The 20,457-nt window shown below is 39.0% G+C and overlaps 1 protein-coding gene across 2 annotated transcripts in view; it reads right to left on the reverse strand.

Moving 5' to 3' along the window:
* Positions 1 to 575: 575 nt before the first annotated feature.
* Positions 576 to 20,457, reverse strand: part of LOC107850372 (nucleobase-ascorbate transporter 6) — a 43,655-nt gene continuing 23,773 nt past the window's right edge. For both annotated transcript variants that reach the window (XM_016694855.2, XM_016694854.2), the window contains exons 8-14: positions 3,628 to 3,724; positions 2,989 to 3,075; positions 1,817 to 1,875; positions 1,637 to 1,728; positions 1,450 to 1,527; positions 1,192 to 1,352; positions 576 to 1,071 (exon numbers count right to left, since the gene is read on the reverse strand). In XM_016694855.2, coding sequence (XP_016550341.1) covers positions 853 to 1,071; positions 1,192 to 1,352; positions 1,450 to 1,527; positions 1,637 to 1,728; positions 1,817 to 1,875; positions 2,989 to 3,075; positions 3,628 to 3,724 — 793 coding nt within the window. In that variant the 3' untranslated portion in view covers positions 576 to 852. The remainder of the gene's footprint in view (positions 1,072 to 1,191; positions 1,353 to 1,449; positions 1,528 to 1,636; positions 1,729 to 1,816; positions 1,876 to 2,988; positions 3,076 to 3,627; positions 3,725 to 20,457) is intronic.

The following is a 20,457-nucleotide window of genomic DNA, read 5'->3' on the forward strand; positions in this document are numbered from 1 at the left end:
ATTCCTCTCATCAATATTTAGTCGTCTTTGCATTCTGTTTCTGTACACTGATAAGAAGTTGTGGGGACATTTCCTGTCCGTCCCAAGAAAGATCATTTTACAAGGTCTAAAGCACGAGAGATGACGCTATAAATTTCTATGATTTTTTTTAAAATTTTCTATGAATTTTTATTTATTTATTTATTTTGAGACGTACAAGCAGTATTTGGGATGAACAGATCAGGTATCAAATTAGCAGTTAAACAAAATTGCAAAGTCGCACAGTTTGTAAGTTGGAATTTCCAATGAAAATCAGATAAAGATGTACTCTATTGTCTCAATTGCTGTTACTGATGTGCTTCATTGGTATCGTCCCTTTTCCCCATGCTTTGTTCCTTTCCTTTTTTCAAGTATTAGATGAACCAAGACAAGTGCAGCGTCAAGTTCAAGTACGCTATACGATGGAACAAAAACTTCTCCAATACATGATACAACCTATAATGATTTACAGGTAACAAATAAACAATTCGAAGACGGAAAGGGCCGTTAAAGTGGCCAGAGGAGGAAGTGGATATGCTAGCATGTTGACTGGTTAGTTTTTGCGACGAGTAGAAAACACCAGACGTGCTATATTGCTACTTATATCCACATATCCATCAATTTACAACAGAAAATTAGCAATAAACAAATTCACTAAGCATTTTCAAAATGGTCAGACAAGTTATACTTTTTCTTCTTTTATTTTTGCATTTGACTGGATACATATAAAAGAAAATGTGTAGCAGCACGAGTCTATCAATGAAGATTTCATTGAGAAGGGACTCCCATGTTATGGTGTATGAACCCTTTTGTTCCTCCAATGATCCCAGTAATTCACACTGATGGGAAGTACTTGTTCAGATTGAAGGGAAGGGAGTAGAATTCCTCACTTCTTGTGTCGCTTTTGAAGGACCGGAACTTGTTCCACCAGGGCTTGCCTCTGTCTTTCTTTATTGCACTATCCTTTTTGTGCATTGTGTTGTCCAGGAAATAAGCCAAGATGCCAGCAACAAAAGCTTCTGATGAGAAGGGCAAGTTGACCATGTCATTGAACTGAAGAATAACAAAGCACAAGTAACTTTATTCAGCGACCCCTCAATACTCGAACGAAATCAAAGGAAAAAACAAAATATTAAGATATCATAAGGAGCTAGAGCTAATTGATGGATATACCCATCGTCCATGTGTGTGAACAGGTCCATAGCCAGCAATGACAGTGTATTCATTGAAGTACTGTGGTACTGACAAACCCAGAAAGATAGAGAAACCCAATATGAACTTATTACGGAAACTATTAAGATTGCAGAACTGGAGAAAGCTTAAGCCTCCAACCCCTACAAAGAGAACAAGGAAATCACTAACTCGTCATAACCTGAACCTCATATATTGGTAGTGATCATGACACGGGGCTTCCCTAGCATATTTACATACCTACGTAAGCAAAGAATAGGCAATACAGAGCGCCAACAATGGGTGCTGGAATTGAAGCAAAGACGGCTCCAAATTTTCCTGAAGAGAAATAAAGTGCAGTTGGATAAAATAACATGCAAAGGAGGAGCAGGGGGGAACATATGAAATATCAGCCAAAAAAAAAAAAATCAACAAAATGAACATTTACCAAGAATTGAAAAGAAAATCATAAACCCTGCTGATATCTGAACAACTCTTCGGCTGCCAACGCGTGTTAGTGCTAAAAGACCAGCATTTTCACTGCATGTGTACGAAGGGTAAGTTAATTCGCCTTAGATGACTAATTTCTTCATCTTATTGTGCTGAAGAAGATTTTGCCTGCACTTACACAGATGCAGAAGATCCATTCCCGGTGCCGAACAAACCCGACAGTAAAATGCCAATTCCCTGACATAACACAGAGATTTGGAAATTAACTACAGCAAGGAATAAGAGAATATGAAAAGTCCTTTCTCTTTCAATGATCCAGAAACATTCTTTAGTGATCCAGATCCAGTTGATCCCCACTCCATCCCTCTATCACCTTCATTTTCCGGATACAGTAATTCAGAGGCTTGAAGGGTTGGAGTAACTGGTAAAGTTGTTGTCATGTGACTAAGAGGTCACGGGTTCAAGTCTTGGAAACAGCCTCTGGCAGAAATGCAAGGTAAGGCTGCGTACAATACACCCTTGTGGTGGGGCCCTTCCCCGGACCCTGCGCATAGCGTGAGCTTTAGTGCACCGTGCTGCCCTTTTAGTAATTCGGAGGCTTGCATAAGATTCAGACCATGCCCATAAGTCGTGTAGTAGAAATGTGAGGAACTCAATAAATAGAGACGGAAATAAGGCATGTAGTAATTTCCAAAGCTCATTCTGCAGGATCAACTAATCCTCCCACCTAAATGGGGGCAGGGAATGAAAGATAGAGAGTAGAGGAAGGAAAAAAGTACTAGAAATCACAGGAGGAAACAAGGACAGGTAATTATCAAGTTTCAATACAAGGGCTGTCAGATGGGTATGACGGGCTTTGGCGGTGACTTATCCCTTAAGCTACATAAAGAACAAAAGCTGCATTTACTGACATACAGAGGTGGATCCGATTAGAAAAATCAGTAAACTATATTGACTCAGAATGTTAGCTTTGCAAAGCTGAACAGACTTAAACAACCTTGGTTTCGATTAAGTGGACCCATTTTACTTTTGCAATGCATGGAGAGAGTCATGTGACTAGCTTGGGGTATTAGCTGAAGAGTCCCTGAGACAGACTTGGGTACTGGCAGAAGAAATTTGTAATACCAAAGGTGAAATCTTCTTGTGGAAAAGGCTGATCTGGGAAGACTGAAACAATGTCACAACTCTCCATATAAACCTTTCAAACCACCCTTTGCATTTGATTGTATGTTCTGATTCTCAACAAAATCATAAAATTATTTGTACTTTCCCTTTTCTCCTCATTGTATTAGAAAATGGTGGGACTGGGAGAGGGGGGGGGGAGTTTTCAGGGGGTTAGCACCTGTTTACCTGCCAACCTACGCCCCTGCTGAGTATGGATGGTGGCATGGGAGTGGCACTTGCATATCTCGCAACTGCAATAAAAGCACCAGTGGACTGAAAATACGAGAAAGCACAAGCAAGAAAGAGATTAGCTTCAGCCCTATATCTTGACACGCATAAAAGCAGCATACTCACTGCTAAGGAAAATTTGTGGAATGAAATTAAAGAAACAATAGAAGTTAAAAAGGGGAAGAACAAAGCAGGGGAGAATAAGAAAGACAGAGATAGCTAGGTTGACAAGTAACCCATATAATCTGAACTAACAACCTGAGGTGTCATTATATTCATAGTACCCTGATGTACGCAGAGTGTACTACGTAACAAAGCAAAAGAAATAACAAAAGAGGAGCGCAGACCTAAAATATTTGTAGCATGCTAGAGTATATGATAGACAAGAGAGCCAAGCTAGAGAGGAAAGCACCCTTCTCATCCATCCTTCAGTTTGGGTATGAGTCAACAAGGGAGCAAAGTGGGAACATACCAGTGTTGACAATTGAGGAGAGAAGAGGTGGGCAAGAAATATAGGTTACCGCACCACAAAAATGCTAGTATCAGATAGTAATTCACAATATTCAGTGTGTATCAAAGTTTTGATGGGTGACAAACCTCTACAAGAGCAACAAATGTAGCCATCATCATAGCAAATGCTTCACCAGCATCAAATGAAGGTGCTCCCCATTGAAACGGGTATGGAACTCTAATCCTGCAGATAATCAGAAGCAAAGAATGAGAAGAAAACCATAAAATATGAATAACATTTAAGGTGGAGTTTGGATATTCTACGGTTTAATCAGATTAAAGCTAAGTTGTGCGGACTCTTCACTTTCGATACTGCACCCATGACAGATTCTTCAAAAACACACTACTTTTGGAGAATCTGTGACACACATATTGACAATTTCGAAGAGTCCGACCAATAGTCTTAAAGAGACTTACGTTTGGAAGAAGTTCCGAAAATTTTGTTTCAGAAATAATGGTATTTTGGGTTAGACGTTTATCAAATACAAAAACTAAATTGCAACTCGTTATTTTGGTCAAATACATCCAGAAATTATGTAAACGTTACAACTTTTTAATAAATTATGATGTATTAGATCAATGAGTTGGTACATAGAAACATAAAATGAAAGAAAGACAAGAAAAAACAGGAATGAAAAAATGAAATAGCAAAAGATGAATGGAATTAGTTAAAATTAAAATAAGAGAAAAGGAAGGGGAAATAGTACACCTGTCCAATCCCAAACTAATCGACGCAAGTCCATCTCGATACAAGTTTCACAACTTCAAGACATCACATTCATTATTGTTACAGAATGTAGAGACATATTTACACATAGTATTACATAGCATAATCATAGGTAAAGATTTTTAGGGATAAGCATAATCATAGGTAGAGATATTTAGGGATTTGCATAATCATAGGTAGAGATATTTAGGTAGTTTTTTTTTTTATTTATTTTGTTTCCTTAGGATAGATATTTATTTGGTTCTTGGAGGTGAACCCAGAAGGAAAAGTTCCAGTGATCAATTTTGGTGACAAATAGATCCTGAATTTTGATGTCATTGTTGGGCTTCTTGATCCCTCTCTCATTGCTCCATATCCATTGTCTTCTTTGTTTTCTATTCTTCTCCTTTCAATCTTAGTTTGGACTGTGTTCTTCCACTCAATTTTTCTGATTTTGTTAGTAATTGTTTTCTTCTAATTTATTTTTTTAATCTGCTGGTGGCTTTAAAAATTGTTGATGTCAGAAGCAAGGCTCGTGAAGTCGTGGGTGGTGAAAGGATATACTCTATAGGTGACAAGCCCAAAAGGTAATGTTTTCTACTCCTACAACTACGTAGTAAGTTGCTTCGGTTTGATTTAATCTATAACCGATGGTTGTAATTGACTCAGCATTAATATATCTGTTCGATTGCCTATGATGGTCCTTTCAGTGACAAAGGATTAAGTAGTGAAACAACCAAGTGTATAACCGTAATAGGTAGATCGTATAGGGGCAAACAAGTAATTTCAATTATCAATTACAACACTGGACAATTCTGGAATCTCCTGTTTTCTCACTTATTGAATAAGTAGCTCTAAAATTCTTCAAGCACTGTCCTTGCCCATCTGAATCAATGAACAAAGTTTCGACAATATGTTGGACTGCCACCGTCTGAAATTAAACCAACGGCTTCTATGTTTGATAATTTTTAGCCACCATAATTGTCCATTTGTGTTATTGATTTCGTACTATAATTTTGGATTGATCTTTTTTTTAAGAGCCAAAGGGAAGAGCCATAGAGCTACAAAACACATTTAAGACACTGTATAATCATCAATACACCACAGTTCTTATGCAGGACATTGCGGCTACATGATTTTCAACACGCTATTGATGCTTGGTAGGTTTGAAAACTTATCCTTTGTAGTTGAGGTGAATTTGTTTTACTCTATCTTTATTTGTGTACCCATTTTAGGAAATGGCTATTTTATCGGTATCTCTTTTTGACTACTCTATTCTATGATTTCTTGAATTGTGTATATCCGATTAACACATATTTGTTTGAAATTTTCCTCAACAGGTGTAAACATATTCTCGAAACACTAAATTTTCTTGTAGAACAACAATAGTGAAGAAACAGACAATTAAAATACAAAGTTCTATGTTATCTGTTAGAATTCGTTGTTTTTTCTCTCTGGCTTTTGCACATTATTGCGAGTTCGCAACCTCTTAGTTTCATTGAAACTTGCTTGATAGACCATGGGCTGCACCTTTCAATTTTTTTATGTTTTATTTAGAGACCATGATACTAAAATCATGTGAGAACGTGGTTGGGTGCTCTCTTTCTCTTGTTGTTTTAAGTTACAGAATATCGGTATCCTCTTGGCAACTTGTATTACTGTATTATTATGTCTATTCTCTGCTTACATGCATGCTTCCATCGACTCATTTGAATTTGTTTTCTTTGTTTACCATAATCTAAGATGATTAGTTTTACACTTTAAACTCACTTAACTTTATGTAGACTATGAATTTCTTACGGAACACTGGTAGCAACGAATTAGGTGAAGAGCAAGAAGATGCCACAAGAAGAAACGAGAATGGGAGTGTTACAGAACAACAGGATCTTCAGTTGGTATTTTATGTGAGTTTGTTTGGCGAACAACGATGGAATTTCTTGGCCAAAGTTTCAGCTTTTTAAGCTTGGTGGAAAACATAAATTAGGTAAGTTTCTCTTCGATATTGTGTATCGTCCGGCCATGTTGTATGGAGCGGAGTGTTGGCCAGTTAAGAACTCCCACATCCAAAAAATGAAGGTGGCAGAAATGCGGATGTTGCGCTGGATGTGTGGGCTGACTAGAGGGGATAGAGTTCGGAATGAGACTATCCGGGAGAAGGTTGGTGTGACTCCAATGGAGTGCAAGATGCGGGAAGCCCGATTGAGATGGTTCGGACACGTGAAGAGGAGGGGCATGGATGCCCCGGTTCGTAGGTGTGAGGGGCTAGCGTTGGATGGTTTTAGGCGGGGTAGGGGTAGGCCGAAGAAGTACTGGGGTGAGGTGATTAGGCGGGACATGGAGCAGTTACAGCTCACCGAGGACATGACCCTAGATAGGAAGGTCTGGAGGACGCGAATTAGGGCAGAAGACTAGGGCCGGTTTGGGTCGCTAGTGTAGGGAATTACTTGGTGCGGGTTTTATTCTTGTTATGATTCCGTGTTCCATGTTTTATTACGAATCTGTGTGCTTTCCTCTGTTTTCCAATACTTATGGGTGCCGTATTTATGTTATGTAATCTAGTTCTGTGCTTTACTATGAGTTTGTGTGGTATCTCGTGACTTGAGCCGGGGGTCTATCGGAAACAGCCTTTCTACTTCTTTAGAGGTAGAGGTATGGACTGCGTACATCTTACCCCCCCAGACCCCACTAGGTGGGAATACACTGGGTTTGTTGTTGTTGTTGTTGTTTCCTTAGGATAGATTTACTTGTACACCTACAAATAGCTCTTATTCTAGGAATAATATGATAAGGAAATTGATCCACCATCTTTGTATTTTACATGGTATAAGAGCGGGATATCCTTCTTTATCAGTTGGATCAGAAAACTCACCCCCGAACTCGCCGGAGTTGGGCTAGGTTTTGTACCTGAAGTTGAGTTGCTGCCACCAACCTAAGGAGGACTTCTCCCCCAATATACAAAACTCCAGAATCTGGTGGTTACAGAGAAGAGCGTGAAACTCACCCGCCAGCGAAGCTGCTGGAGACACCATAGATCTTGACGCGCGTGAAAGCGCGTGCGTGGATCTATCTTGTTCTGGCTTTCTGCTCCGGCATCAGCTTGACATTTCTGGTCGATTCATGGTGATCCTCTGATCATCAAACCATAATTTGGAGAAGAGAATCCTCAAAATAGAATTTGTGCAGTCTCTTTGGTCAGATTTTATACTTCTCTGTTTGTTGCTAATTATTCTTACATTCGGGTATATGATTGGAGGCCGCTGCGAAGTGCAACAGTGAGTTGAATGATTGCTCAACAATTTGTGAACTTGGTATTGTTTTGGAGGCTATCAGCAGCTTATTTGTGAAATTGTTTGAGTGCAGCTTCAAGTTTGGCTGTCAACCTTTTGATTATGTCCGTCTATTAAAGACTGTTTTTCTTTTTGGGTATAGTCTGACTTACGGTCATAGCCTACTTGGGATTTTCTATTGGTTTCAACATCAATTTATTCTATTTTTGATCAAGATCATCAATTTACTCTATAGGATGATGTCGATTAAACTAGTCATTGGAGGGTCTACTTTGAACATTGTTAGTGCTTATGCCCCGTATGTTGGCTTGCATGAGGAAGAGAAGAAGAGCTTTTGGGAGGCTTTCGATGAGATGGTGAAGGGTGTCCCTAACAACAAGAAGCTTTTCATAAGAGGGGATTCCAATGGGCACATAAAGTCATCACCGAGGAGTTATGATGATGTGCATGGAGGCTTTGTTTTCGGTGAGCGAAATGAAGGAGGAACCACACTTTTGGATTTTGCTCGGGCTTTAGGGTTGATAGTAGCTAATTAAAGCTTCCTGAGGAAGGAGATTCACTTAGTTACCTTCCGTAAATTCGGTGATCAAGATTCAGATTGACCTTTTGCTCCTTAAGAAGGTTGATAGGAGTCTTTTCAAAGATTATAAGGTTACACCAAGTGAGATTCTTTCAATCCAGCATAGGCTTTTGGTGATAGACTTTGAGATCAAGAATGAGGGGAAGACGAGGGCATGGGTGAGCGGCCAAGGATTAATGAAATAGCCTGACTATGGCTCGAGATATTGGAGAAGTTGATGGCTAGAAAGACTTGGAGAGTAGTAGGAATACAGATAGTATGTCGGATACGACTATCAATTGCATCACATCAGGGAGATGGTTAGAGAGGTGTTGGGTGTCTCGAGTGGCTACTCTGGCAAGCCCCGGGGGGACTGGTGGTAGAATGGAGCAGTAAAAAGGAAGGTGGAAGCTAAGAAGAGGGCTTACGCGAAGTTGGCTGAGAGTAAGGAGGAAACGGAGAAGCTGAAAATCAGGGAAAAATACAAGATTGCTATGAAAGAGGCTAAGTTGGTGGTTACGCCAACTAAGAATGCAACTTTGGAAAGCTTGTACACACTATTAGAGGGTAAAGATGATGATAAGAAATTGTACAGGCTAGCCAAGGTTAGGGAAAGGCGGGCTCGAGACTTGACCAAGTGAAATGCATAAAAGATAAGGATGGCAAAGTTTTCGTGAAGGAGATTCTTATCAGAAAAAGATTGCAGCCTTATTTCCATAAACACTTAAACAAAAAGAGGGAATCTAGCATTATGTTGGGGGATTTGGAGCACTTTGAGAGGCTTCGCAACTATAGTTTTTGTAGGTGCATTGAGGTTGAGGAGGTTAAGGGCGCTATTAGTAGTGTGCATAAGGGTAAAACGACTAGGCCAAACGAGAATCTGATTTAGGATTGTAACAATTATAGTGGTATCAAGTTGTTAGCCACACTACAAAGGTTTGGAAAGAGGGTAGTAGAGTTAAGGTTAAGAAAGATTATGACTTTCTGAGAATTAGTTCACATTCATGCCAGGATGTTAGACTACCAAAGTCATCCATATCATAAGGAAACTGGTAGAGCAGTATAGGAAGAGGAAGGACTTGCACATGGTGTTCATCGACTTAGAAAAGGCCTATGATAGAGTCCCAGGGAGAACCTCCGAAGGTGCTTAAAGGCTAGAGGTGTACCTACAGCATATACTAGGGCGATTAAGGATATGTACGACGAAGCCAAGACTCGTGTTAGGATTGTGGGAGGGGACTTAGAGCACTTTCCTATCTTGATGAGGCACTTTCCTGTCTTGATGGGGTTATGGGGTTACAGCAGGAATCGACTCTTAGCCCATTTTTATTTGTCTTGATGATGGATGTTTTGGCATGACATATTCAAGGTGAGGTGCCATGGTGTATGCTATTTGTGGATGATAAAGTCTTAATTGACGAGACCCGTGGTGGAGTAAATGCTAAGTTGGAAGTGTGGAGGTAAACCCTAGAGTCTAAAGGATTTAGGTTGTAGGTCCAAGACAAAATATTTAGAGTGCAAGTTTAGCGAAGTGAGGCATGAGGCTAATGTGGTTGTGAAGCTTGATACTCAAGCAATCCAAAAAGAGATGGTTTCAAGTATCTTGGCTTTATGATCCAGGGAATGGAGAGGTTAGCGAGGATGTCACTCACCTAATTTGGGCAGGGTAGATGAAATGGAGGCTCGCTTCTGGATCTAGTGTGATAAGAAAGTGCCTCCTAACAGGCAAGTTTTACAGAGTGGTGGTTAGACTAGCTATGGTGTATACGGCAGAATGTTAGCCAGTCAAGAACCCTCACATCCAAAAAATGAAGATGGCAGAGATAAGAATGCTACGAGGGATGTACGGGTTTACTAGGAAAGATAGGATTAGAAATGAGGCTATTCAAGATAAGGTGACTGGATTTAGTGGAAGTCAAGATGAGGAAAGCTAGGTAGAGATGGTTTGGGCATATAATGAGGAGGTGCAGAGATGCCCCAGTACGAAGGTGTGAGAGTTGGCTATGGATGGTTTCAGGAGAGGTAGGTGGACCGAAGAAATATTGCAGAGAGGTAATTAGACATGACATGGAGCAGCTTCAGCTTACTGAGGACATGACCCTAGATAGGACAGTGTGGAGGATGCGAATTAGGGTAGAAGGAGAGTAGAATGGAGTGCATCCTTGCTAGTAGGTAGGAGGACTTTGTCTTGTCATTCATGCTTGTGGTCATAGTGCTAGTCTTGTTCCAAAGTATGTTATCGTTTGGCATAATACTATTTCTAGATTGTTTTTGTCTTGAGTCGAGAGTCTATTGAAAACAGCCTCTCTGTCACCTCTGAGGTAGTGGTATGGACTGCGTACACTTACCCTCTTCAGGCCTCACTTTGTGGGAATATACTGGGTATGTCGTTGTACAGTAAGCATTTTAGATGGAAAAAATGATTGATCGGGATCAGGTTGTTTCTGCTTCTAGTCCATTATCTGACAAAGTAGTTTTGATTTCGGTTGAGAAGTTTGCTAAACTCTCTCAATATAAGAAATAATTGAAGGCAGCTCAGGTCCCTGTCCAAGCAAACTCATTCAGTTCATATGTTATAGAGGCTTCATTTGACATTAGTTGGTTTCAGCTATTGATGATGTTGTTTAGTTGACTTCTATTGTTTAAGAAAAACAATTGTTTTCCTTTATTAAGAAGTTTAGCCCATATTCATTATTTTTTCGCTTCCACATTTATCAAAGTTCAATTTTACTAGTCTTATATCAAGTGATTCACTCGGGCTACTTGTGGTTCCGAGTGCCAGTTACGTCCAGGGTATCGGCTCGGATCATCACTACTTTATTGAAAAAGCTCTGTCCTCAATTTCAAAATATTTCCTCATTGGAAGGTGAGTAATGTAAATTTGCAAAACACCATCACATCTCAATCGATCCAAAGGTTAATAAACAAGTCGAGTTTGCTTTGGAGTTGGTACATCCAGCTGTTTAGGGACCATGTCCTTTTGTTTCTAGAACATAGCATAAATAGTCTCACTTTTGTGGATGTTTTTTCTCAAATGAATTGGATTTACTTCATAAAGAGTTGATCGAAAGTGCTCACTCACTTTTCTGCCTTCTGTGTTGAAGTCAAAAATCAATTTAATGCTTCAATGTGTATTCTAAGAAATGTAACACCCTGTATTTTGCAAGCACTTGTTCTATTTATATGGAACTTGGTATAGCCTTATGGTATAGGTAACATACGAAATTTGTTATGCGAGTATTGATAGTGTAGATGGAGTTCTAGATACTGCCCACACGTTTTAATGTGACGCGATCAAGTTACCATCGATACAACTATTTAACTGGGAACCGTAAGCCGGTATTTGAATCTAAAGTTTAAAGTGACCAAATTTAACTCGAAACCGCAAGCCAGTATTTAAATCTAAAGTTTAAAGTGACCAAGTGTGTACAAGTTGAAGGTTAGATTAAAGGGATTAGGAGCTGGAAATGGAATAAAATATTGAGGTGCTTGCTTGACTTAATTAAGCTAGTAGGTGAGTCACCTAATTAAGCTATTTGGACCAAGTTAATGGACCCACAGCTATGGATCAAATTTGGGCCTATACTAATGTACTCATTTGGACCCAAATTGAATAAAAGAGAAAGAAAAATGAAGAAATGGCCCAACACACAAATCTGCCAAGGCCCAAATGTAATTGAGCCCAACTAAGAAATTAAGCAAATAGGTGCAACACCTATTTTGACATTTTTGAGCAGCTTACTCTCTTTAAGTAGTGCATCACCTACTTGGACCAATTTGACCAATTTTAAGGTCCAAAATGAATCTAAAGAGGTGGCCAAAATAGGGCCTTTATAAGTCCAAGTTGCTGGTCATTTTCCTTCATTTCTAAGTCACAAAAAAAATTGAATTTCACAAATTCTCTCCACTCTCTCTAAAAACAACAAGGAGCGGCCCTATTTTTCCTTTTAGGGATCTTGAAGAAATCCCAACCTCTACAAGCCAAGGTAAGTGAAAACACTTAAGGTTTTGTTTAATTATCTCATGGAAGATTAGGAAAACATGTTATAAGTGCTTAATTATAAATATATGGCAAAATATAGAACAAGCTATCTGCTCACTTTTCTTTGTTATTAAAAAACTTCTCTTTTCTTCTTTGGTTTAAAGTGTGAAGGAAAGTTCAAGTTCTTGAAGAATTCAAGTTAAAAGGATAAATTGCAGAAAATTGAGGTAAGGTGACTGCTCCATCGTGTCCTCCTTATATGTGAATTTGGAAAGGAATTGTGGATATGTTGTCGTTGAGAACTCAACGGATGATTAGTTCAATATTTGATTGCTACGACAAAAGTAAGATGGGGCTATTTTGTGAACTATTTTGTATGTATGTGTTATGGGCTGCCAGTTTGATGTTGGGGAAAGGTGTGACTAGTTCGAATTGAAATATAGAATAACGGTATGGGGGTACACCACCAAGCTAATTATTGCATATTTTACTGCCCAATCTGTTTTGTGTATTATTTGGAGGGTGTAATGAAGCCAAAGTGGTTTCGGTGAATCTTATAAGAACATGTATGGTATGTGGGTGTAATTGGAGAAGCAAAGGGTTAAAATAACACCCTTGATTGATAGATTAAGGGCTTACTGCCCGGTTACTGTTTTGGTGAAGTTAAATAGCCCAAATGTATCGGTTGGTTGCTAATATTAGTTTACCATATATTCTATTGTAGATAAGCAATCTAAAAGGCGGGAAGTCAAGTTGGGTTAGTTTCAGAGTTATATAACCAGATATGTAAGGCATACTCTATTTTGTACTCTTTGGCATGAAATCAGACATTTGTTTCAACAAGTAAGCTTCCAAGGTTATCCTATAACAAGTGATACATAATAGCAGCGTATTTATCCCATATAGCCAATGACCTTGTTCCCACTCTCTAACGCGTTAAAACACCTCAATACATGCTTATTATTAAACCTGCACGTCTATTTTCACTAGAAAATTTTAGGAGTTCTCCGTTTACTCAAATAAGACCCATGTGTTATTTTCAACTCCTAAACACTTCATTTGTGTGCCAACAGCTCCCTACCTCATTGTTGTTGCATTAAGTGCCCGTTTACATGTCTCTTATTGGTAGATTATTGTTTCAAGGTACCATAATGTTATGACCACAAAAGTAACAATCTCAAAGGCTAAATAAACTAAATAACGCAAGTCTGTAAAACGAGTGGCAGCTCAGGGGCATAAGCCTAGCATAGGCCAATCTCGATACTTTTATATGTGGGTGGCAGCTCAGGGACATAAGCCTAGCATGGGCCGATCCCAATGTTCATATGTGGGTGGCAGCTCAGCGTAAGCCTAGCATGGGCCGATCCCGATTTATCTATTTACCACTGATCAGCTGGTCATTTGCATTATATGGCTTACAAAGATTATGAAGTAAGAAAGGTAAAAATGAAGAAAAGAATGTAATGTACGTAGTCCCACAAGTATATATAAACTTATACACTTGTATCTGATTTCTATTGAGCTCTTGTATCATGTGTTGTTACCTTCAGCCTTACATATTCAGTACATATTTTCGTACGGACGTCCCTCGCAGGGAACCTGTATTTCATGCACAGGGGTTTCAGCTAATACACCTCACTAGTAGGAGCACAGGCTATTCAGTGACTATTGGTGAGCTCCAAGTTGATTCAGGGCTTTCCGAGTCTGTTCCATATATTTTGATATTGTGAGTAGTCAAGAGTAGGGCAGAGGTTTGTCCCAACCCTAACTAAGTCTATGTATCTTTTAGAGGCTTTGTCGATCAATATAAAGTTAAACATGGTAGTGTCTTGTCTTTTAGATGTTGTGGCCCCAACGGCCAAGTGTTGTATATATAATTTTGTGCTTGCCTACTTAGTTATTTTCATCGATGCATAATATCATATTTCTCAGAACCTTTGGTTGTCATAGTTACATGCATGAGAATTACAAGGTTATGGATTGGTTCTCTCGGGCCTTTACGGCTACGAGTGTCTGTCGCCCCAATAGGATTTGAGGCGTGACAATAATGCGAAAGAATATATGTCAGAATTGTTTCAGTCTTACATGAGAAAACACGGTATTCTCTACTGGTCTTCTGTGTTGATACACCTTCTCAGAATGCAGTTGCTGAGAGGAAGAATATGCATCTACTTGAGACAGCTCATGCACTTTTGTTCCAATTGAAGGTTCCGAAACAATTTTGGGTTGATGCAGTCTCTACAGCTAGTTTTCTAATCAATCGCATGTCGCCAACTTTGAATGAATATAATATGCCTAGTAGTATTCTTTTTTCCAAACAAATCACTGTTTACAGAACCTAAGGTGTTTGAAAGTGCATCTTATGTTTGAGATGTTTGACACTCTATTACAAAATTGGATCTCAAAGGCATTAAAGTGTGTTTTCTTGGGCTATTCTCAACTTCAGAAAGGGCATCGACGTTACTCTGCTGAACTTGGCAAATATCTGGTGTCAACTGATGTGGTATTTTCAGAAGCTACACCATTCTTCTATTCACCTTTCTACAAGTCAGGTGGAGGAAGATGAATGGTTAGTCTATCAGGTTACTTGTGCTATAACAGAACAATCAGATAGTGTTGTTCTTCCAGCTTCTAGTTCATTAGTGTTGTTCTTCCAGCTTCTAGTTCATTTATTGAGAATCAGTTGATCATTATGCCTCCAGAAACTGCTTCATCTGTTCTAGCAAAACCGCCAATTGATCAAGTTTACTCAAGGAGGCAAGAGGATGATGACACTTGTCCTACATCAACTCCTTCATCATTAGCTCCTTCTCCACTTTGATTCTTTAGAAAATCTTGACCTTCCTATTGCTTTTCGAAAAGGTACAATTCAGTGCAAACCCACATTCCATTGTTAACTTAGTTTCTTACAACCACTTATCTCCTACATCTAGTTGTTTGATTTGATCTCTAGACCCTATCTCTATTCTCAAAACAGTGAAAGAAGCCTTGACTTATCCTAGGTGACATGATGCAATGCTTGAAAAGATACATGTTTAGATGAAAATCACACTTGAGATTTGGTGGATCTAACCAAGGGAAAGAAAGCAGTAATGGGTCTTTACGGTCAAAGTCAATCCTGATGGTTCTATGGCAAGACTTAAGGCCAGATTTGCGGCTAAAAGCTACGCTCAAGACTTATCGGGTGGATTATTCGGATACTTTCTCCCTCGTAGCTCAGCTCACACTTTATCCGTTTGTTTATTTCCGTGGATGCTTCTCAGTATTGGCTTTTACATCAGCTGGATATCAAGAATCCTTTCCATCATGGCGATTTCCATGAAGAGGTGTGCATGGAGCAACCATCTGGGTTTGTTTGTTGCTCAGAGGGGGAGTATGGGAAAGTTTGTCATCAGAGAAAATCTTTATAATGGTCTAAAACAGAGTCCTTGTACCTGGTTTGGAAAATTTGGAGATGTAGTTCACAAATTTGGGTTGAAGAAGAGAAAGTGTGATCCTCAGTCTTCGACAGATAGTCAGCGACTAGTCAGCGACTGGTATTATTCTTCTAATGGTCTATGTTGACGATATGGTTATTACAGGAGATGATTCTGTAGGAATTTCTTTTTCAAGCAGTTTTTACATGCCAAGTTTCATACCAAAGACTGCGGGCAGTTGAAATACTTCTTGGGTGTAGAAGTAGCTAGAAGCAAGAAAGGGACTTTCTTATCTCAAAGAAAGTGTGTACTTGGCTTACATGCAGAAACTACAAAGTTGGGAGCGAAATGATGTCATAAACAGTGATAAATATGAGAGAAAATATTATTGAATTGTGTATCTAAATTATTAAATTGAGATCCTATTTATAGATACTACATTACTATCCTTTTCCAAGTAGGATTTCGTATATTATTCCTATTCCTACTCATATTCTAACACTCCCCCTCAAGCTAGTGCATACAAGTCATATGTACCTAGCTTGTTACAAATGTAATCAATACGAGGACTAGTGAGTGACTTGGTGAAAATATCTGCCAGTTGATCACTTGACTCCACAAATTTTGTAACAATATCTCTGGCGAGTATCTTTTCTCTGACAAAGTGACAACCGATCTCTATGTGCTTAGTTCCCTCATGGAACACTGGATTAGATGCAATATGAAGGGCTGCTTGATTATCACATAAGAGTTCCATCTTACCGGTTTCTTCAAATTTAGTTCTCTTAGCAACTGTTTGATCCAAACTACTTCACAAGTTGCTGCAGTCATTGCTCGATAATCTGCTTCCGCACTCGATCGAGCAACTACTCTTTGTTTCTTACTCTTCCAGGACACCAAATTATCTCCTACTAAAACACAATATCCGGATGTGGAGCGTCTATCAGAGGGTGATCCTGCCCAATCAGCATCTGTATATCCAATAATATGCTCATGGCCTCAATCTTCGAAGAGTAGTCCTTTGCCTGGAAACGACTTTATATATCACAAAATACGAATAACTGCGTCCCAATGACTATCACATGGGGAGGTCAGAAACTGACTTACAACACTCACAAGAAAAGAAATGTCAGATCTAGTCACTGTGAGATAATTCAATTTGCCAACCAACCATCTATACCTTCCAGGATCACTGAGTAGCTCCCCCTGTCCTGGTAGAAGTTTAGCATTTGGATCCATAGAAGTGTCAATGGGTCTACATCCCATCATTCCTATCTCCTGTCTCCTCAAGAATGACTAAGGCATACTTACGTTGAGAAATAACAATGCATGATCGGGACTGAGCAACCTCAATACCTAGAAAGTATTTCAATCTGCCGAGGTCTTTGGTCTGGAAATGCTGAAAGAGATGTTGCTTCAAATTAGTAATACCATCTTGATCATTGCCAGTGATAAAAATATCGTCAACATAAACAACTAAATAAATACACAAATTTGGTTCAGAATAGCGATAAAATACTGAATGATCAACTTTAGTACGAATCATGCCGAACTCCTGAATAACTGTGCTAAACTTCCCAAACCAGGCACGAGGGGCCCAACTCAACCTCAAAAGCTAGCTCATGAGGGGAGGAGTGTCCAAGTCCATATAAGGAGACCAATTACCCATTCATTTTCTGATGTGGGATACTTAACACTCCCCCGCACGTCCAGGCCTTGTTAACTGGAGAGTGAAAAACATAATATGGGGGTCCAACATCGGTGAACAAAGATTTGGGATGAGTCTGGTTCTGATACCATATGATCAATATGAGAGAAAATATTATTGAATTGTGTATCTAAATTATTAAATTGAGATCCTATTTATAGATACTACATTACTATCCTTTTCCAAGTAGGATTTCGTATATTATTCCTATTCCTACCCATATTCTAACATAAACCAATGGTTCTTAATGTACATCTTACTAGGGATGATGCTGACCCTTTCGATTATCCGGAAGGTTAGTTGGGAAATTGAACTACCATACAATGATCGTCCAGATATTGCCTATACAATCGATATTATCAATCAATTCATGTATTACCAATAGTCAAACATTGGATAGCCTTGGAACAAATTCTATGTTATTTGAAAGGAGCTCCTAGCCTTGGAATATTGTATAGCGACCACCGACATACTCGTGTTGAGTGTTATGCAGATGCAAATTGGGATGGATCAAGAATTGATAAAAGATCAACTATTGGCTATTGCATCTTTGTTAGTGGAAATCTAATATCTTGAAGGAGTAAGAAACAAAATGTCGTATCCCGTTCTAGTGCAAAGTTCCGAGTATAGAGCTATGGCTCAGTCCACATGTGAAAGACAAAATGTCGTACCTCGTTCTAGTGCAAAGTTCCGAGTATAGAGTTATGGTTCAGTCCACATATGAAATACTATGGATACAACACCTTTTAGTTGACGTTGGTTTCAATCATTGGTTTCCGGCAAAACTTTATTGTGATAATGTAAGACCCCGCAAAATTTCTAAGTTTAATTCAATCATTTAGGCTTGTCAAGGGGGCTCAAACATAGAAAATTCTAACTAAGTTTCCAAACTTAGTTTATTTTTGGCCTTCGAAAGTTGACAATCTCATTCCGCGACCTTAATGTCCTTTAATGGTGTGTATTTTTGTTAATTCATGACCAGGGAGGTCAATAGATGTTCCCAGACAAGTTTCGAATTTTTTGGATCTCGTTTGACCATGTTTGGTGTCCCAAAACAGTGGACCAACGCGATCTTGGCGCGCCACGTCGCCTATCGCATTGGTTAACATTGTTGCAGGTTGCCAGAGTCAAAACTACTGAGTCTTGGCGCGATCATGGCGCAACGCGTCGAGTATCGCGTCGAAGCCATCGACGCGCTGCGTCGCTCAACGCGTCGATGCCCAGTTTTCAGTCATTAAATGACAGCTTCTTTAAGGGTAAATAGGTCATTTTCCCACGAACCAAGTCGGCCCCAAACATGAAATTGATCCCTAAATGACCTAAATATTTCATTATTCACAGAAGTTTCCCCAAAGTTCATCATTCTCTCTCAAAAGCAAGAAACCCTAGTTTCAAAATTCTAGAACTAGGCTCGAGAATTTCTTCAAGAACCCTTAAGGATTTACGTGCTAAGTATGTAAAGTGTTCATCCAAGGGTCCCTTCCACCCTTGGAGTCCAAGAATCTTTTTTCAAAGTTCAAGTATATGGGTTTTCACGAATTCTATGTAGGGTTTGATTTTATTCATGTTGATATTGATTAATTGATTATTATATGTGTAGATTCATGTGAATCCATGATTAAACCCTTGAATTGTGAAATTAAAATTGAATCATGATGCTTACTTGTTGTGTAAGTGTTGCCTACATATACTATGCTCACTAAGTGCTTGATGAATTGTCTATGTGAACTAATAAGAGAAAGAAAACATGTCATGTTAGCTTATGTGCAAGTTATGTCGTGCGAGTGTTTGATAAATTGTCCATGAGAAGGGACTATGCCATGCTATAGTATGCTAATATGTATTCCGCATTCATGTACAAATAATGCATCACAAGTGTTTGCTGAATTGTTCCAAGGAATGAATGATGAACACATGTAGCCACTGTTGAGCTTTTAAGCTTGTGCCATGATTTACTTATTATGCTATCGAGTCCTGGGAGTACTTGCACCCGACAATTTAGCTGTGTGCCTAGAGCCAGTGTCAGTTTTCAAGATACTCTCAGTCAAGCCATGATCAGTAGAATTCAGTCAGTCATATGACTCAGGAAAACTCAGTAAATTCAGTATCAGTCCAGTCCTACTCAGTATTCAGTAACCTATGAAATCTCAGTAATCTCAGTCAGTTATCAGATCTCAACAGTAGTCCGTCAGTCAAGGGAACTCAATTAACCCAGTCCAGTTCATCTCAGCATAATTAGTTCAGTGTCTATTCAGATGGGAGTTGGATTCAACACCGAGTGAACCCAAGGATGGGAACACACACTGCTAGTTGAGGGTGTGATTTCCAGAAGCAATCCTTTCATTCCAGAACTATGTAGTCAGCATGGGTTGAGACATCAACACTGATTGTTGAGGGTTGATGAGGTGGATTAACACTGTTAGATGAGGGTCCCACCGTTCTCTTTTGGGGACACTGCTAGACGAGGGTCACTCACAGCTTGTCCTTACCAGTGGCGCGGTATTGACACCCTTCCAACTAGGGTTACATGCTGAACCCCAAATCTATTCAGAAAAGAGGAATGTCCGTTAAATGAATTCTCCCACAATTTCAGTTACAGAATCAGGACTGTCAGATACAGTCACCCAGTCTCGGTAATAGAACTCAGATAGTTCTTCCGTCAGATACAGTCGCTCAACTCAATACAAAACTCCGCTAGTTCCATCAAAATCAGGACTGTCAGATACAGTCATCTAGCTCAATATAGAAACTCAGATAGATCTACAGTTTCAGAACTGTCGGACACAGTCACTCAGCTAACAGTATATCAGTTATCAGTTATCTCAGTTTTCAATTATCAGTTACAGTTATGTATTCATGCATGTATTTTCACTAGGGCTGGGCATATTTTGGTTTAAACTGAAAAAATTGAAAAACCAAACTGAAATATAATTTTGGTTTGGTTTTTTCGATTTTTCGGATTGGTTTCAATTTTAAATTTTAGAAATTCGGTTAAACGGTTTGGTTTTCGAATTTTCAGAAAAATATTTGGATAAACCGAAAAACCGAAATTATATAAATAATATACTATAATTTATATATTTATATATATATATTATTATATATGTAAATATACTAAAAATATAATATAATCTGATATAACATATAAATATATAAATTATAATCATTTAGTAACCCTAAATCCTAATGTACTGCTTTGCTTTAGACCCTAACAATAACATGAAGGCTGCAGTGGCGCTTAGCCATCCTCAGTTCGTCA

Source organism: Capsicum annuum, chromosome 12 (assembly GCF_002878395.1).
Source record: "Capsicum annuum cultivar UCD-10X-F1 chromosome 12, UCD10Xv1.1, whole genome shotgun sequence".
Taxonomy (NCBI): domain Eukaryota; kingdom Viridiplantae; phylum Streptophyta; class Magnoliopsida; order Solanales; family Solanaceae; genus Capsicum; species Capsicum annuum.